Source organism: Bos javanicus, chromosome 12, assembly GCF_032452875.1.
Source record: "Bos javanicus breed banteng chromosome 12, ARS-OSU_banteng_1.0, whole genome shotgun sequence".
Taxonomy (NCBI): domain Eukaryota; kingdom Metazoa; phylum Chordata; class Mammalia; order Artiodactyla; family Bovidae; genus Bos; species Bos javanicus.
In genome coordinates, this window is record NC_083879.1 from 36,537,288 (window position 1) to 36,555,504 (window position 18,217).

General features: G+C 38.2%; 1 protein-coding gene across 3 annotated transcripts in view; it reads right to left on the reverse strand.

The window, feature by feature from the left end:
- Positions 1–1,161: 1,161 nt before the first annotated feature.
- The window catches only part of RNF17 (ring finger protein 17), a 110,776-nt gene continuing 93,720 nt past the window's right edge, over positions 1,162–18,217 (reverse strand). For all 3 annotated transcript variants that reach the window (XM_061435025.1, XM_061435026.1, XM_061435027.1), the window contains 9 exons: positions 16,929–17,009; positions 14,516–14,641; positions 13,359–13,415; positions 11,214–11,330; positions 9,894–10,062; positions 8,060–8,195; positions 6,020–6,209; positions 1,870–1,969; positions 1,162–1,411 (listed from right to left, as the gene is read on the reverse strand). In XM_061435025.1, coding sequence (XP_061291009.1) covers positions 1,871–1,969; positions 6,020–6,209; positions 8,060–8,195; positions 9,894–10,062; positions 11,214–11,330; positions 13,359–13,415; positions 14,516–14,641; positions 16,929–17,009 — 975 coding nt within the window. In that variant the 3' untranslated portion in view covers positions 1,162–1,411; position 1,870. The remainder of the gene's footprint in view (positions 1,412–1,869; positions 1,970–6,019; positions 6,210–8,059; positions 8,196–9,893; positions 10,063–11,213; positions 11,331–13,358; positions 13,416–14,515; positions 14,642–16,928; positions 17,010–18,217) is intronic.

Sequence of the window (18,217 nt, forward strand, 5' to 3'; positions counted from 1 at the left end):
GGACAGGGAGGCCTGGCATGCTGCAATTCATGGGGTTGCAAAAGTCGGACACAACTGAGCGACTTAACCTCAGGATAGAAAGCCATTTTTGTTTCTGGTTGGGGGGCCCATGCTGTATAGCTTCTGGGATCTCAGGTTCCCCAACCCAGGAATGAACTCAGGTCACGTCAGTGAATGTGCCAAATTCTAACCCCTAGATCACAAGGTCCACCCTTGAGAAAGACTTTTAAATGAGATACAGCACAAATCTTAAAGGTTAATGAGTCAAAAGTTTGTCCAAAGATACCCCAAAAAGAAAAGTCACAGACTAGGAAAAGATACACATATCTGACAAAGGATTAATAACCCAAATACATTAAGAAGCCTTACTAGTTAAAATTACAAAAGATATGAATGAGCAATAAACAAGCAACTAAACCAGTGAATGCATATGACAAAAATGATGTATCTCTTGTATCATAAACTGGCTAATAATGGTCTGGCCACACTGCATGTCAGCAAGGAACTCAAGACTACTAATGGTAGAGTTAGTTTGAAAAACAATTACCTCAGGACTTAGTAAATTCCATTAGTATATTCACTAGAAAACCACTCATAGGTACAGAGAGGGTCTTACTGTAGAATAACTCTAATTGAGAAAAAACTGGTAACAACCTCAAGATCTAACAGAATAAATTATGTGCATAGAGGGATGTAACAATGCAAGTGAATAAAACAGCTATGCATATCAGTGTGGATAAAAGACTCTTAAGTAGGGGGAAAGGCAACTGTGTGATACTTAAAAAAATATACGGAACTATATATTGTTTATGGATGCTTACATATACAGTAAAATTATAAAGACATATATAAGCATGTGCTAAGTTGCTTCAGTCGTGTTCTACTCTTTGCAACCACATGGACTGTAGCCCACCAGGCTCCTCTGTCCATGGGATTCTCCAGGCAAGAATACTGGAGTGGGTTGCCATGCCCTTCTCCAAGGTATATAAGCACAATAAATGCCAAACTCACAGTATTCACCTCGTTTGTAGGTAAGAGAATGATTGGGGAAGGGTAGAACAGGTGCCTACACCTGTGCTGACAGTGTCTTATTTCTTAAACTGAATATATAGGAAATATTTTTCCTAATGTGGCTAAAATATAAAAATTAAAATAAGTAAATACTTGGAAAGCAAATATTTATTAACTTTTTTCAAACAGGAAAGCAAATATTTATTAACTTTTTTCAAACAGGAAAGCAAATATTTATTAACTTTTTTCAAACAGTTCTTAACAGTTCAACATGTAAGGAAGGAAAAAAAAAAAAAGCCCAGCAATATTGCAGAACAAGTGAAGGAAATAAGCCTGAAATGGTCTACACTGTAACAGAAAACTTTCTTCTGGGCTGCTACAGATGCTCTGTACTGTATACCTGAAAAACAGAATGTGTTATTTTAAACCTGTGCTTAATGTTCAAATCTAGTTACTAAATCGTGTGTTACACTTATGTGCATGAATAGAGTGTGAGCTGTTTACCGATTAACCCTAATAATGTTTGTTATTAGGACACTGGTTATCCAGTAGTACCGTATGCAGAGGTAAGAGTTATGAGCTTGAATTATTTTCAGTGCTGGTCTCCTCCTTACGCCCCAAAACTATTTGGTACCATGATCAATCAGGACAGCTGTTCAATCCCAGCATTTTCACAACTATGGAACCTTTCTGATACTGACACTCAGTAGTTTAGAAGGGCTTATTAAGGAGAAACCTAGAAGAGAGATTCTTATTGAGCTTGGTTGTCATTCCTTTGAGAAGCAATGTGAACCTCTGCTGTGTCAGTGCTGTGCCTGAAGCTGACCGTAAGGATGAACAAGAAATCATGGTACTTACATCATTCATCTCGGTCTGCAAGCCCCATTTCTACTAATGACATATGAATTGGATACTGTTTATCTTCATATAAAGTCACCATTTGTTCTGGTACCTGAGCCTAAAATGAAAAGATCTTTGTCAAGAAAATACCATCATGTCTTTGCTGCCTGTTCCTCCTACAGCTGGCAAGAGAGACAAGGCATTCTCTAAGTTTGTTTATAAATTTGTACTATGTCCTTTCAAAGGTATTTGTGATGGTTTCTTGCTAAATTCCATTCTTTCTGTCTTCTTTATTTGAAATGGAACTCATCCCCAAAGTTTTCCTGGATTGAGCCAGTGGGCTCTCATAGTACCTTCCTTGTTAAAATTCATTTGCACTGTACACATAAAGCATACCTTTATGCACACACCACATTTTGATTGTTGTTCATGAGGTGAATACACATGTATTTGTAAGAACACTTACTTGGTCTGCTAGTATTTTCACTGGCTTCTTGAGAGAAACCTTGCATAAGCTCTTTACACTACTGCACACACAGGAGTGTGATATGTACAGAGATTTTCAAAAAGCACTTTCTAATAACCGCACTACTACATTAAGAGCTCATTTTTGCCACAGCCAATATATCAGAAATCCCCAAATCTCAGGTCCTCAAATCAGAGCAAGTTGGGCTGAAACAACAGTGGTGAGGATGAAGCTGAACTGAAGAACATGTTTGCATCTAAAGGGAGAGCTGCTGCACCACTTGTGTTGTCATTCCAGAAGATTTTGTAATATTTAAATATATAAAATATTAGATTTTATAATACATAAAATATATAAATACTAGATTTTATGACACTTAAAAACAGCAGAGTTTTGGTGTATAATTTTCCAGTTTTAAAACAGCTGTGTTATTAAACATGGGTACAGGTCAGAGTCTGTGGGTCTCCCTTTTGTGTCTAAGCCTCTAAAGTAGAAAGCATATTAATACTGAGCATGACCTGGGTTTTCTTATTTGAACCTTTTCATACAGTTCTACTACATTAAACAATTCAAACTTAGTATGAGTACTCTGAAAACCACTTTCTCTGATTTTGACCACAATTCCGTTCTAATTTTTCCAACTTTTAGGACGCAGTTTAAATGTTACTTTTCCCCTGTGGTACTCTACTGGGCAGGGGCTCAAATACCATATTCCAATCTCTTCAAACAGAAATCATTCCTGCTTCTCCCTACGTCTCACCCCCAAATACCTGTACTTGTTTGATAACGCTTCATTCATTCTACTTGTATTAATGGTTTACACGTTCCCTCATTGAACTCAGTTCAGTTCAGTCGCTCAGTCGTGTCAGACACTTTGCGACCCCATGAATTGCAGCACACCAGGCCTCCCTGTCCATCACCAAATCCCAGAGTTCACTCAAACTCATGTCCATCGAGTCGGTGATGCCATCCAGCCATCTCATCCTCTGTCGTCCCCTTCTCCTGCCCCCAATCCCTCCCAACATCAGAGTCTTTTCCAATAGAGTCAACTCTTTGCATGAGGTAACCAAAGTACCAGAGTTTCAGCTTTAGCATCAGTCCTTCCAAAGAACACCCAGGACTGATCTCCTTTAGAATCGACTGGTTGGATCTCCTTGCAGTCCAAGGGACTCTCAAGAGTCTTCTCCAACACCACAGTTCAAAAACATCAATTCTTTGGCGCTCAGCTTTCCTGACAGTCCAACTCTCACATCCATACGTAACTTCTGGAAAAACCACAGCCTTGACTAGACAGACCTTTGTTGGCAAAGTAATGTCTCTGCTTTTCAATATGCTATCTAGGTTGGTCATAACTTTCCTTCCAAGGAGTAAGCGTCTTAATTTCATGGCTGCAATCACCATCTGCAAGATTGCCAGGAGAAATATCAATAACTCAGATATGCAGATGACACCACCCTTATGGCAGAAAGTGAAAAGGAACTAAAAAGCCTCTTGATGAAAGTGAAAGAGGAGAGTGAAAAAGTTGGCTTACAGCTCAACATTCAGAAAACTAAGATCATGGCATCTGGTCCCATCACTTCATGGGAAATAGATGGGGAAACAGTGGAAACAGTGTCATTGACTTCAGTTCAGTTGCTCAGTTGTGTCTGACTCTTTGCGACCCCATGAACCGCAGCACACCAGGCCTCCCTGTCCATCACCAACTCCTGGAGTCCACCCAAACCCATGTCCATTGAGTTGGTGATGCCATCCAACCATCTCATCCTCTGTTATCCCCTTCTCCTTCTGTCCTCAGTCTTTCCCAGCATCAGGGTCTTTTCAAATGAGTCAACTCTTCACATCAGGTAACCAAAGTATTGGAGTTTCAGCTTTAACCTCAGTCCTCCCAATAAACATCCAGGACTGATCTCCTTTAGGATGGACTGGTTGGATCTCACAGTCCAAGGGACTCTCAAGAGTCTTCTCAACACCACAGTTCAAAAGCATCAATTCTTTGGCGCTCAGGTTTCTTTATAGTCCAAATCTCACATCCATACATGACCACTGGAAAAACCACAGCCTTGACTAGACGGACCTCTGTTGACAAAAGTAATGTCTCCACTTTTTAATATGCTATCTAGGTTGGTCATAACGTTTCTTCCAAGGAGTAAGTGTTTTTTAATTTCATGGCTGCAATCACCATCTACAGTGATTGTGGAGCCTGGAAAAATGAAGTCAGCCACTGTTTCCCCATCTATTTGCCATTAAGTGATGGGACCAGGTGCCATGATCTTAAGTTTTCTGAATGTTGAGCTGTAAGCCAACTTTTTCACTCTCCTCTTTCACTTTCATCAAGAGACTCTTTAGTTCTTAACTTTCTGCCATAAGGGTGGTGTCATCTGCATATCTGAGGTTATTGACATTTCTCCCGGCAGTCTTGATTCCAGCTTGTGCTTCTTCCAGCCCAGCGTTTCTCATGATGTACTCTGCATAGAAGTTAAACAAGCAGGGTGACAATATACAGCCTTGACGTACTCCTTTTCCTATTTGGAACCAGTCTGTTGCTCCATGTCCAGTTCTAACTGGTGCTTCCTGACCTGCATATAGGTTTCTCAAGAGGCAGGTCAGGTGGTCTGGTATTCCCATCTCTTTCAGAATTTTCCACAGTTTATTGTGATCCACACAGTCAAAGGCTTTGGCATAGTCAATAAAGCAGAAATAGATGTTTTTCTGGAAAACTCTTGCTTTTTCGATGATCCAGCGAATGTTGACAATTTGATCTCTGGTTCATCTGCCTTTTCTAAAACCAGCTTGAACTTCTGGAAGTTCATGGTTCACATATTGGTGAAGCCTGGCTTGGAGAATTTTAAGCATCACTTTACTAGTGTGTGAGATGAGTGAAATTGTGCAGTAGTTTGAGCATTCTTTGGCATTGCCTTTCTTTGGGATGGAAATGAAAACTGACTTTTTCCAGTCCTGTGGCCACTGCTGAGTTTTCCAAATTTGCTGGCGTATTGAGTGCAGCACTTTCACACCATCATCTTTTAGGGTTTGAAATAGCTCAACTGGAATTCCATCACCTCCACTAGCTTTGTTCGTAGTGATGCTTCCTAAGGCCCGCTTGACTTCAGCTGCTGTAAGGATCAGCGGCTGTGCTTTGCTGGAGCAGCCATGAAGAGATACCCCACGTCCAAGGTAAGAGAAACCCAAGTAAGAAGGTAGGCATTGAGAGAGGGGATCAGAGGGCAGACACTGAAACCACAATCACAGACAACTAGCCAATCTGATCACACGGACCACAGCCTTGTCTAAATCAATGAAACTAAGCCATGCCGTTTGGGGCCACCCAAGATGGACAGGTCATGGTGGAGAGGTCTGACAGAATGTGGTCCCCTGGAGAAGGGAATGGCAAACCACTGCAGTATTCTTGCCTTGAGAACCTCATTGACTTATCTGTTCTTTAGTTATAGAATATTCATCTGGATCATTTTATATCTTAGTCATTACATCCCTGATATTTTATATCATTGGAGGGCTAATCAAAAGCTTAAGTATAAATTATATAAAACTAAGACATTGTTTGAAGCAGCCTTAAAATTAATCCTATAGTATTTACAGCATTATAAACTTTAAAGCATTTTACATGTAAAGCACTTTAGAAAATTACTAAGGATCCTTGAAATACCTTCAAAAGAATCTTGGTCAGTTAAGACAGATACTTACCATGGAAGAAGCATAAAGCTGTTTTCCTTGTAGACAGTCTATCATGGCCCACAATGCTTCCATGCTCCACTTCGGACAATATGGTATTCTTGTCTTTCCTACATCTCTCAAGGGTGGTTTAAACCCTGCCAAGAGAACCTTTATGGCTCGGGCTGGATACTGCATAAGATGAAGAGGGATTTGACGCAGTCTGTCACAAAGAAATTCTAAAATTAAAAAAATTTTTTTTTTAAAGAATAATTAAAAAAAACCTATTTAAAAAAATGTTAATGTCACAATTAGGGGAAAACTTTATGATGTTGGATTTGGCGGTGATTTCTTTGATATGACACCAAGAGCACAGGCAACAGAAGAAGAAAATTCAGTTATATCAAAACTTAAAACTATGCAAAAGGCACAATCAATAGAGTGAAAAGGCACCTTGCAGAATGAGAGAAAATATGTTCACGTTAAAAATGATATTTCTCCAAAGAGCTGTAAATGGCCAACAAGCACATGAAAAGATGTTCAACATCACTAATCATCAGGGAAATGCCAATGAAAGCCATATATGATATCACCTCATACCCATTAGCATGGCTACTATTAAAAAAAAACCAAAATACCGCCCAGAAGATAACAAGTGTTAGTGAGGATATAGACAGAAACTGGAATCCTTGGACATTTGGTGGGAATGTAAAATGCTGCTGGGGAAGTTTGGTGGTTCCTCCAAATACTAATAATAATTAGCATATTATCCAGTGACTCCACTTCTCAGTATACTGAAAGCAGGGTTGTAAAGAGTTATTTGTATGTACATTTTCATAACATCATTCACAGTAGTCAAATATCCACTGATGGGTGTGTGGATAAATAAAATGTGTTAAATACATTTGATGGAATATTATTCAGCTGTAAAAAGGAAGAAATTTCTAACACATGCTATAACATGGTTGATCCTTGACATTATGCTAAGTGAAATAAGACAGAAAAAGATGTGAGATATTCCTACAATAATCAAGTTCATAGAGGTGGAAAGCAGAATGGTGGCCGATGGGCTGGATGAAGGGACAATGTGGAATCATTTAATGGGTACAAAGTTAGATTCAGTTTTGAAAATGAAGAGAGTTCTGGAGATTGGTTGCACTAACCATGTAAATTGAGTTAACACTACTTAACTATACATTTAAAAATGGTTAAGATGATAGATTTTATACGCATATTATATCATTATTAAAAAAATAATTACAAATAACAACAAAACTTGGAAAAATAACAGTGTTGGCAAGGATGTGGAGAAAATGGAACTCCTGTGTGTTGCTGGTAAAAATGTTAAATAGTATAGCTGATATGGAAAACTTTGGCATTTCCTCAAAAAGTTAAACATGAAATTACCATGTGATCCTGCAATTCCATTTCGAGGTACATATCTTAAAACAGTTGAAAGCTGGAATTTAAATGGATCTTCTTTTTATGTCAGTGTTCACAAAGTATTATTCACATACCAAGTGTCCATCAAGAGATGAATAAACAAAATGTGGTGTATATGTACAATGGAATATTACTTAATTGTAAAAATAATGAAATTCTGACAAGCTACAACTGGATGAACTCTGAAAACGTTATTCTAAGTAAAATAAGCCAGACATAAAAAGGCAAATATTATATCATTATGTTTGTATGAAGAATTTAACTAGATTCATACAGAGCAGAAGAGGACTCACTGGGAGCTGAGAGAAAGGGAACAGAATGTTACTAAGGGGTCCAGAGCTTTTGTTTGGGATTATGAAAAAGTTGTGAAAATGGACAATAGCGTGGTTGTACAACACTGTGAATGTATTTAATGTCAATTAATTGTATACTTAAAAATGGATGACAATAATTTTTTTTACATTAAAAACTTTGATACAGTAAATTTTGTTATGTACATCTTACCACAATAAAGAATAACTTTTAGAGTAAAAACAAACTCCCAATAGTAGCTCTAAAATAGCTTTTTGAAGTAAAATATTTTTAATTATTAAAAAAAAATAGACTAAGTTTACTTTTTTGTTTTTTAACCTGTTTACTGTCAGCTTTTCAGTTGATCCATAATCAACAAATTGTACCAGGACAGCTAGAGGATTAAATTCTTTAATGGAAACAATCTTTGCTCTATACCATAAGCCATCATCATATTCTGCAAGGCAAGGCATTTCTGAAAAGACAGAAAAAGAGGGGAATTACATTGCCTTTTATTTTCTTAAAAATATACATGCTTTGAAATACAGTAAAGTACAAAGAAGACATAATCCCCATATACCTGTTATTCAGAATTAAACACTAAACAGCCATATGTTGGCTTGTGCTCTTTTTTTCTGTTTATATACCCTGTTTTCCTAATTCCTAAATTAGGAAAATGTTTGAAGAAAGACATTTATCCCTTTCTCAGAGTTCCTAGTTCTACCTCCCATGGCTTAGACCATCCTCCCTCTCCTCCCACTTCTTATATACCCCCAATTTTTTTCTTTTGGGCAGCTGTCTTCTGCGAAGGATAGTAAAATGGGTTCTATTATTCCTACTTTTAATTTTCCCCTCCTCCAATGCAATTCCATTACTCTCTAGTTTAACATTTTTCAATGGCATCTTAACTGTTTGCAGTACCAAGTTCTTAGACTGCAGTTTACAAGGTTCTGAACCGTATACTCCCAACCCACTCTGACCACATATCCTCAACATCTTACCCACACAAATTCCTTATTTAACTCCTTTAATATAGATTCCATATGTATTTAACAGGCACTTGCTTATGAATCAACTTTCACGTATGCATACTTAACTTTAATTCCAGAATAACTATAGAAAAATGCACAAATATATGTATAGATAGCTCCATGAATTACCGTATCATGCATAGATTGTGTAACTTCCCTTGAGAGAAGAACACGAAGAAGGAATTGTTTCTTCTAGACTATAAATTAGTTTACAAAAAGAAAATATGATAATGAGCTTATTTTTTCACTCATTCAACAAATATTTATAAGCACCTACTCATGCAAGTTGCCTTCCTCAAAAGCTGGGGACACTGCAGTACAAAGTATTCCTGCTCACAGTGCCCCTTCCTAGGAGAGGAGGCAAGGGAGAGGAGGTGGTGGAGAGGGCAGGGTAGGGGAGGGAGGTTGACGGGTGGGGAAGGAAGAGCACCAGGGAAGAAGACCTGCGGTAGGGGAAAGTAGAGCAGAGGTCCTGCTATACATTCCAGAACTTTCCAGGCAGGGAAAAGGGCAAGTGTTGTTTATCAGCCAAACATGGGTCATAAGTGATTAAAATCTTATTAAGTAGCAGATAAAGACATTAGGCTCTAGCTTTCCTTTGCTAAAGTATCCTCTGATAAGTACAAACTACAAGGATGAACGTACCTCTATACATGACATGGATAAAATGTACAGACACCACTCAGTATTTCAGGAACTGTCAACACAGGTAACGAAATGCATTTTCCTCGTAGAAGAATTCCATGTATTTAATAAAGGATGGTAATATATATTAGAAAGGGAAAAAGCACAATTTCGTCTATCCTGACAGGACAGGACAGAATATGAATTCCCCTGCCCTCACACCAAGATTCTCTATTTAGGTGGCTTGTAATGAAATTAAGTGCCATTTAGGTCTAAATAACAACTCAAAATTTTGAGCTACTGGCAAAACCTCAAGCTCAGAAAAGCCATCTTCATGCAATCAAGTGTTCACAGGTGGCCTGAGCTTTGGAAAATCAAAGTGCCCTAAAACATGAGGCCAAGTGTATAAAGTGAGGGCAATAAAAATACCAGTTAACCTTAGAAACAACTCAATCTCATCAACATTGAAACAAAACAATGATTTCATTAGGAATCCCACTTTCCTGAAAGACTGGTACCTGTTCTGAAGTCTGTCAAAGGAGGGAATGTCTCCATACTCTTATTGAACCTCCGCAGTGCCTCCTCGAGGCTCTCTGGCTCAGATTCCCAGCCGACTCCACTGTCTTCTGTGTCACTGTGCTGGTTAAACAAACTACAACTTTCGACAGAATCAAGGCAAATATATACCTGAGTTGGGGGAAGGGAAGGGAAAAACATTCAAATTCTGTAACTTTTCGTATTCAAGATATGGGCAAAAGTACTGCAGGAAAGCCTCCAATAATGGCCTCATGGTCCTTATGGAGTTAAGTCCTCATATCAAACCAGACTTGTTCTCTGTGGCTGAAAAATGCCATAGCATGATGGTATGTGACTACTGAGCTTAGACTGTAAAAGATGTGGCCTCTGCCTTGGTGGTGCCTGGCCCGCCAGGGGGCACGCACATGCATGTTAGCAGGCCCAGGAGAGGCCCACAGAGCAGGAGCCCAGCACCAAGCTCTGGAATTGGATCCTGCAGTAGCATACCCCTCTTCCCACACCTTGACTGCAACCTTGAGACCCTGGATTCCTGACTTTCACGTGTGTTGTTTTAAGCTGCTAAATTTGGGGTAATTTGTTCTGCAACAATAATAACTAGTTAAAAATCATTATAAAAACCAACAATAGGTTACACTACTATGTTCCCTGATGAAATTATGGAGCAAATTCTCCTTGCTTGTGAAGGAATAGTTTACTGTGTAAGAACAGCTGAAGGACTGCTCTGCCACTTAATCTGTCATTTCTTTTTCTCTTGCTAGTCAAGTATATATAAATGAATTTTCTTTAGTGTACTTATTCACTCAGTCAATATTTATTGAGTGCCTACTATGCATCAGGCAGCATTCTAGGTATTCCAGGGACATACCAGTGCCCAAAACACAAAAATCCCTATCTTCATGGAATTACATTCTAGTAGGGAGATGTAAACAGACATAGTAAGAAAGTGGTGGTGTGTTAGAAGGTGATAAATAGTATGAAAAAACAGAGCAGGGTAAAGCGTACTTAATTAAGTTCAATGTAGGAAGAGGACAGGGGAATGAGATGTCTGAGATTTCTTCGGTGGCAGTAAATCCAAACTTAAAAATCTAAATATTTGATTTAAAGAGCTATACATTACTGGGAAAACCCAAAAGTGATTAAGAAACAGTTGCCTTACTAAGTATAAACAGATGTTTGAAGAAGAAACTATAGGGTAGGTAAACTAGAGGTCAGCAATTGTTAATAAAGTCAGGAAGATAGAAATGTGAAGAATCCATCCTAAAGTTAAGACCATAACCAACAGTGTTACTGAAATTACATACTTCACTGGGTGAGACAACGTGCTTTACTTGAACAGCATAGAGTTCCTCAGGGGGAGGTAGAGATGAAGACAAATATGGTGGTAAAATAGGAGTCTCTGTTTCAGGCAAAAGCAAATCCTAAAACAGCACAAATAAATTCAAATTTCAGAATGACTATTACAGAAAGCCACTACATTATTAAAGTTCATTACAATGCCAGTTTACTTTCTTAACAAAAAGCTAGCTGAGACTATCACAAAACAATTTTGTTGTAGCAGGACCAAAATGTGGTAGGCAATCAAAAGATCTTTAGAATGCTTTTGTCTCCTGCCTAAAAAAAAAAAAGATGTTAACTACCGCCCCCGCCCCCCCACCACAGGAATGTTTCTTTACATATTATTATAATATTTACACATACACATAACATTTTAGAAGAATGGTTAACAAACTGACACTGCTCAGTGGGACTGGGGTGTGTGAGGTGTAGAATGGGGGCAACTTCTTTCCTTTTCACATTTCTGTAGTACTGCATTCATTTTTAGAGTATGTATTTTATAATAAAAACTAAAATAATATATGAAATGCCAAAAGAAGATTTAAGTTAAAAATCATCAGAAAAGTGTGCTCTCCCTTAAGCTCTATAAAAGGATAAAGAATAATTAAAAGTTATATGATTCCAAAGAGGATCACGGCAGTCAGCAGTTGTTAAAAGCAAATATATATAAAAAATATAGGTGACTTTTATTAACTTATAAAAATCCTGAATATGGTACTCAGTATAAATAGTAAAATAATCACATTCAAATTTGTAGACTCACTTATTATGTAACAATTCCAAACTGGTGGCAAAACAAAACATACTTGAATCACTCAGCTGATTTCAGCAAAAAGTGACTATCCACTGTTAAAATTTTACTGATTTGTTACAAAACACTTTACAACAAGCATATGTTATTTTTATAATTATAGAAATTATTTTTGTAAGTTTTTTTATTTGGCTGGCTGGGTCTAGATGCAGCATGTGGGGGTCTAGGTTTCCTGACCAGGGATTGACCCAGCGCCCCTTGCATTTGGGAGTGCAGAGTCTTAGCCACTGGACCACCAGCGAAGTCCTTATAGGAATTAAATTCTACTTATAAATCATAAAATTTTACTTATCAAAACACTTTCTGCACAGCAAAAAGCACAAGTGACAAAATAAAAATTTTTTTATTTTGTTTATCCTTTTATCCATTTTTATTTAAACTGGACTTCAGGATAAACTGGATTCACCAATATTTAAAACTTTGGCGCTTCAACAGATATCATCAAGAAAGTGAAAAGACAACCCACAGAATGAGAGAAATATCTGCAAATCATGTCTGATAAGGGACTTGTATCTTCATACCTATCCTAAGATGGCTAGGAAACAAGTCAAGATAACAAGTGTTGGTGAGGATATGGAGAAAATGGAACCCTTGTACAATACTAGTACTAAAGTAAATTATTGTAGTCATTTGGATAAGTTTCACAGTTTCTTAAAATGGTAAACATAGTCATATGACTCTGTAATTCTCATGACTTAGTAATTCCACTTCTAGGTCTATACTCAAGAGGAGTAAAAACCAACATTCACTTAAAAATTTGTACACAAATGTTCATAGTAGCTTTCTTTACTATCTGTAAAGGTAAAAACAATCCAAATGTCCATCAACTGATGAATGGATAAACAAAATGTGGTATATCCATATAAAGGGATATTATTCAACAATAAAAAGGACACATACAACATGATTCAACCTTGCAAACATTATGGTCAATGAAAGAAGCCAGTAAAAAAGGACTATGTACTATATAATTCACTTTCTATGAAACGTCCAGGACAGGCAAACCCACAGAGACAGTTTCCAGGAAACTGGGGGGTGGAGGGGGGTAGGAAGTGATTGCTGCTGGTGTGGGGCTTCTCTTTGAGATGAAATGTTGTGGAATTAGATAGCTATAATGATTACAAAACTCTGTGAATAGGTTAAAAAACCACTGACTTGTACACTTTAAAAAGTTAAATTTTATGGTATATAAATTATCTCAATAAAGCTGTTACAGAAGAAAATGCTTACTTCCTGATTTTGAATGAGATTCTTCGTATTGAAGTATCCAAATTTTCAAAATATTTAGACTGAAACTTACCTCAAATCTTATTTCCCATCTCTCTTCCTCATACTTTTTATTGTAATCTGTTGGATTCTGAAATAATATAGTATTATCAATGAAAACTTTACCTATATAATATTGTTTTAAGACACTTTCATATTTCATCCCACAAAAACTGTGTGCATGTTCTTGTTGGCATTCATTTTCACTTAACTATGGGAAAATTTAGTGTTTTGAGTAATTTAATATTGCAATAAGAAGAATCCTCAAATTATGCCAGAAGCATGTTAACAACTGTAATTAGTTTGTAAGAGTGGGAGCTCTTACCTTTCATTTTAAATGGCCACAGTGAAGAGTACATACATCTGGCAAAGACTAAATGATGAACAGATGAAACACTTACACAAACACACAGGGGCACACACGCACACAAACCATACACTTCTCTGCTCAACAGAAATAGCTGGCTGTGTGGATTATGTGTACAAAGTTATGTAATAGTTTTCCATTTGAGAGAAAAAAGTAATTTCCTTCACTGCACTGACCACCCACTGTCTGGTTGTGTACTACAGGTAAAATGAATATTTGAAAACCTAATAAGTGAATTGTAAGTCTAACAATATCTTGCTATATAAAATGTTCATGCTATTATTTATGGTGTGTACCCTATTTCGATAAAATATTTGTGGCAGCCTGCAATATGAAACCATATCTATAACAGGCCAATTTTTTTTAAAGATATTAAACACAGAGGCACCAGCCAACTGGAATGGGCTGTTTACTGAAGCTAAGCTTAAAATCTGGCTCTGAGTTCCTACAAGTAGGCAAAAGGAGGGAAATGTTATAATATCAAATATGAGGAAAAAACATTTTATCTTGGGAGTCAATTTCTGGCAGCGAATTTCATTATGATTTTATCATTCACATCTGCATTCAAACAATGCCAGAGAACATGAGCTGCTTATTAGGTTTGAAGATACAGAAATATTAAGTGAATTTTAGTACAATTGAAAAGTTTTTTTTAGGACATTTATAAAGCTTTCTCAATAAAGAATTACAAATCCTCTAGGCTCTCTTAACAAATCAGACATGTAGGACTATATGGAAGACTTGAGGCATGAGACAAAATATGACAAATTTTCACCATATTTTCCTTTATAGTATACATTTTTACAGAAACATACTTTACTTACTTCCTTAAATATTTCCTCAGATTGTTCAAAAGTACAATATTTATGGTGTGCCAAAAAGTAAGAAAGTGACATTCCATCAAAATAGAGATGAATAGATAATTTCTCCCATGGATTTTCTGGTAGTTCCTATTTAAGTTCAATAAAGGAGATCATTACTATAAAAACAGTCTGAAGATTAAAACTTTATATTCAGGAAAAATGGAATTGGACTTCTGACAATCACAGTATTACTTGTTTGACTAGTGACTCATTCTGTAAAATTTCCTTCCTGGTATTTTGGCAGATAATGAAGCAATAATTCTACTACTTTGGTTGTTATAAAATACATTTACATGCCTATAACGTAGTTATCAGAAAATTTTATACATCATCTCTGCTGCTGCTGCTAAGTCACTTCAGTCATTTCCGACTCTGTGTGACCCCATAGACGGCAGCCCACCAGGCTCTGCTGTCCCTGGGATTCTCCAGGCAAGAACACTGGAGTGGGTTGCCATTTCCTTCTCCAACGCATGGAAGTGAAAAGTGAAAGTGAAGTCGCTCAGTCATGTCTGACTCTTCACGACCCCATGGACTGCAGCCCACCAGGCTCCTCCGTCCATGGGATTTTCCAGGCAAGAGTACCGGAGTGGGGTGCCATCGCATTTTCCTATACTTCGTCTCTAGATGATACTAATAATTTATAGTAAGTAGAAGAAGAATGAAAAAGTATGCTCAGGGGTAAAGCAATGAAATTTAGTTAAAAATCCCCAAACAGCAGGAATCAGAAGAAATTAACAAGTCCAGGAGTCCTATAATGGTTTCAAAACTCATGGGTCCATTTACAGATATCAGGTACCTAACATGCATCTGAGGATGAGCTGACCATCCCTCACTTGATACCAGCTTGGTCCAAACTCAGGTCTCTGCTGAGTTAGTGTACTGCCTCCCAGCAGATCGCCTGCTTATACCTCTCTCTCCTGTCCAGTTTCCACCATTCACAATGAAAACAGCACAACATGAGGTCAGATCACATCCACTGCAGCTCTCTGAGCTCTCTACTCCAGCTCCTTTCCAGTCTGCTCCCGCTCCCTGAAGGCTCCACGCATCTTTGGCCTAGAGCTCTCTGCACCGTTCTGCTATCCGCACGGCGTCTCTTCTCACCATTTAAAAGTTTTAATCAAGTTTTATCTTTTTAGGGATGTCTTTCCTGACCACTGTATTAAAATGTCATCCCTCCCCTGCCCACCCCTCCCTATATGTGTGTGTTTGTGTGTGTGTATATATTTTGTTTCCCATCACTAAAATGGAAGCTCAACGAAGACTGGACTCTGACTCTTGCTGCACCTGCAAGCCCAAAGACAGTGTCCAGCAGGTAAGAAGCACCCGGTCAGTGCCATCAGTTGTCAGGCAGAGTGGCACTTCTGGGGGAGGTCAGCTACAGTGGCAGGGATGTGGGCAGCACCAGCATGGTTTCTGAGAAATTGAGGGCCTTTGGTACACTCCATGCTGTTCTCCAAGGCTAAGCCAAGAAGCAAAGTAAGCCACCTGCATAAACTCAACAGTGCCATCTCTGAGACACCTCCATGACAGCCCACAGAGGCTGTGAACAACCGTACAGGCTTCTCCACCATCTTATTTGCGTCCGTTGCTCTTTTAAGATCTTTGTCAGCCTATCATCACACCTTTCGTAGAGAAATACTTCCTTACGGTTTTATATCTTCCTACTGGAATCCTCAAACAAGATCCCCGTTAATCTTCTCTTTACCTCACTGCTCAGGAACCTCCAACGGGCCTCCTGACTGATGTCTGCTTCTCGTACACGCTATTCCCACCACTGTTCCTCACAAAACTTCCACTGTTGTAGCAAACACATCTCCTCAAGACATGTCCATTTCTGTCCCTTTGCCTACCTGAACACTGCATTTCCCTGGTCAGGAGAACTTCACTGACTTTCCCATTCCTACATTCCTATTACACTTCACTGTTTTTACCAGTCACCAGTTCCCAGCAAGTTCTTTGTGGTGTAGTCTTCAGGTTTTTGTCCTGTGTCTCACTGTTTCACTAAGTAGACAAGGCCTTTGACGATGAGAATTACCTGCACCTAACATAGTGCTACACACACAGCACCATCCTGAAAACTATCATGTGTGTTATTATAAACAGCTCCATTTCCTCCCATGTCAAAGTTGTTAATAAGGGATCTTCCAAATTACTGACTTTCTTGCTTCTGGGAAGTTCTCAGGAACTTTCTCAAAATTAGTTTTATTTAAAACGAGCCTAAGAACCAAAGTGGTAACTTCTTTTATATTAATGAGTAGTTTACAATCCCACAGGAACATAGTTATTCATTAAAAAAATCTCACAAATTATGTTACCTGTAACGCTTTATGACAGATAAACTAAATCAATGATATATACTTTAAATACAAATTACCATAATGTGAATTTCCACCTCTCTCTTTGAAAGCAGCTCCTGAAGGAGTTCTACTGCATCTGGTTGCCAGACATTCCCAACCTATTTGAGATTAATAAACTCAGGTTCTTTCACAAGATAAGAGCAGAAAGTAGATGAAGCTACATAAAAGTAGCCATAAACAGATAACACTAGAGGAGGACAAAATATACAGGCAGTTTGTAGAGAGAATCATGGGTGTATAATAAAAAAAAAATCTTAAGAAACTAATAATTTGGAAGCAACCTAGATGTCCACTGGCAGACAAATGGATAAGAAAGGTGTGGTACATACATACAATGGAATATTACTCAGCCATTAAAAAGAATGCATTTGAATCAGTTCTAATGAGGTGGATGAAACTGGAGCCTATTACACAGAGTGAAGTAAGTCAGAAAGAAAAACACCAATACAGTATACTGACGCATATATATGAATTTACAAAGATGGTAACGATGACCCTATATGCAAGACAGCAGAAGAGACACAGATAAAGCACAGTCTTTTGGACTCTGTGGGAAGAAGGCAAGGGTGGCATGATTTGAAAGGTAGTGTTGAAATGTGTATACTATCATATGTGAAGTGGATCACTGGTCCAGGTTCGATGCATGAGACAGGGTGCTCAGGGCTGGTACACTGGGATGACCCTGGGGGATGGGATGGGGAGGGAGGTGGGAGGGGGTTTCTGGATGGGGAACACGGGCACCCATGGCTGATTCATGTCGATGTTTGGCAAAAACCACTACAATATTGTAAAGTAATTAGCCTCCAATTAAAATAATTAAAAAAGAAACTAACAATTGGTATCAGGCTCCTCAAATATTATTCTCTTAAAGCATTTTATGATTTAAAAATATAAACCTACATCCCCCAAAACAGCATGTTTAGTGATGGTGCTGGTTGCTCAGTCATGTCCAGCTCTTTGTGATCCCACGGACTGTAGTCCACCAGGCTCCTCTGTCCATGGGATTCTCCAGGCAAGAATACTGGAGTGGATTGCCATTTCCTTCTCCAGGGGATCTGCCCAACACAGGGATTGAAACTGGGTCTCCTGCGTTGCAGGAAGATGCTTTACTGTTTGAACTACAGGGAAGCCCTAAAAAAAAAAATCATAAAACTTAAAAAAAAAGACCAACATGTCAATGCAATGTTTGTATAATGACTACAATGAGAGTGAAAGTGTTAGTTGCTCAGTTGTGTCCAACTCTTTGCGATCCCACAGACTGCAGCCCACCAGGCTCCTCAGTCCATGGAATTCTCCAGGCAAGAAT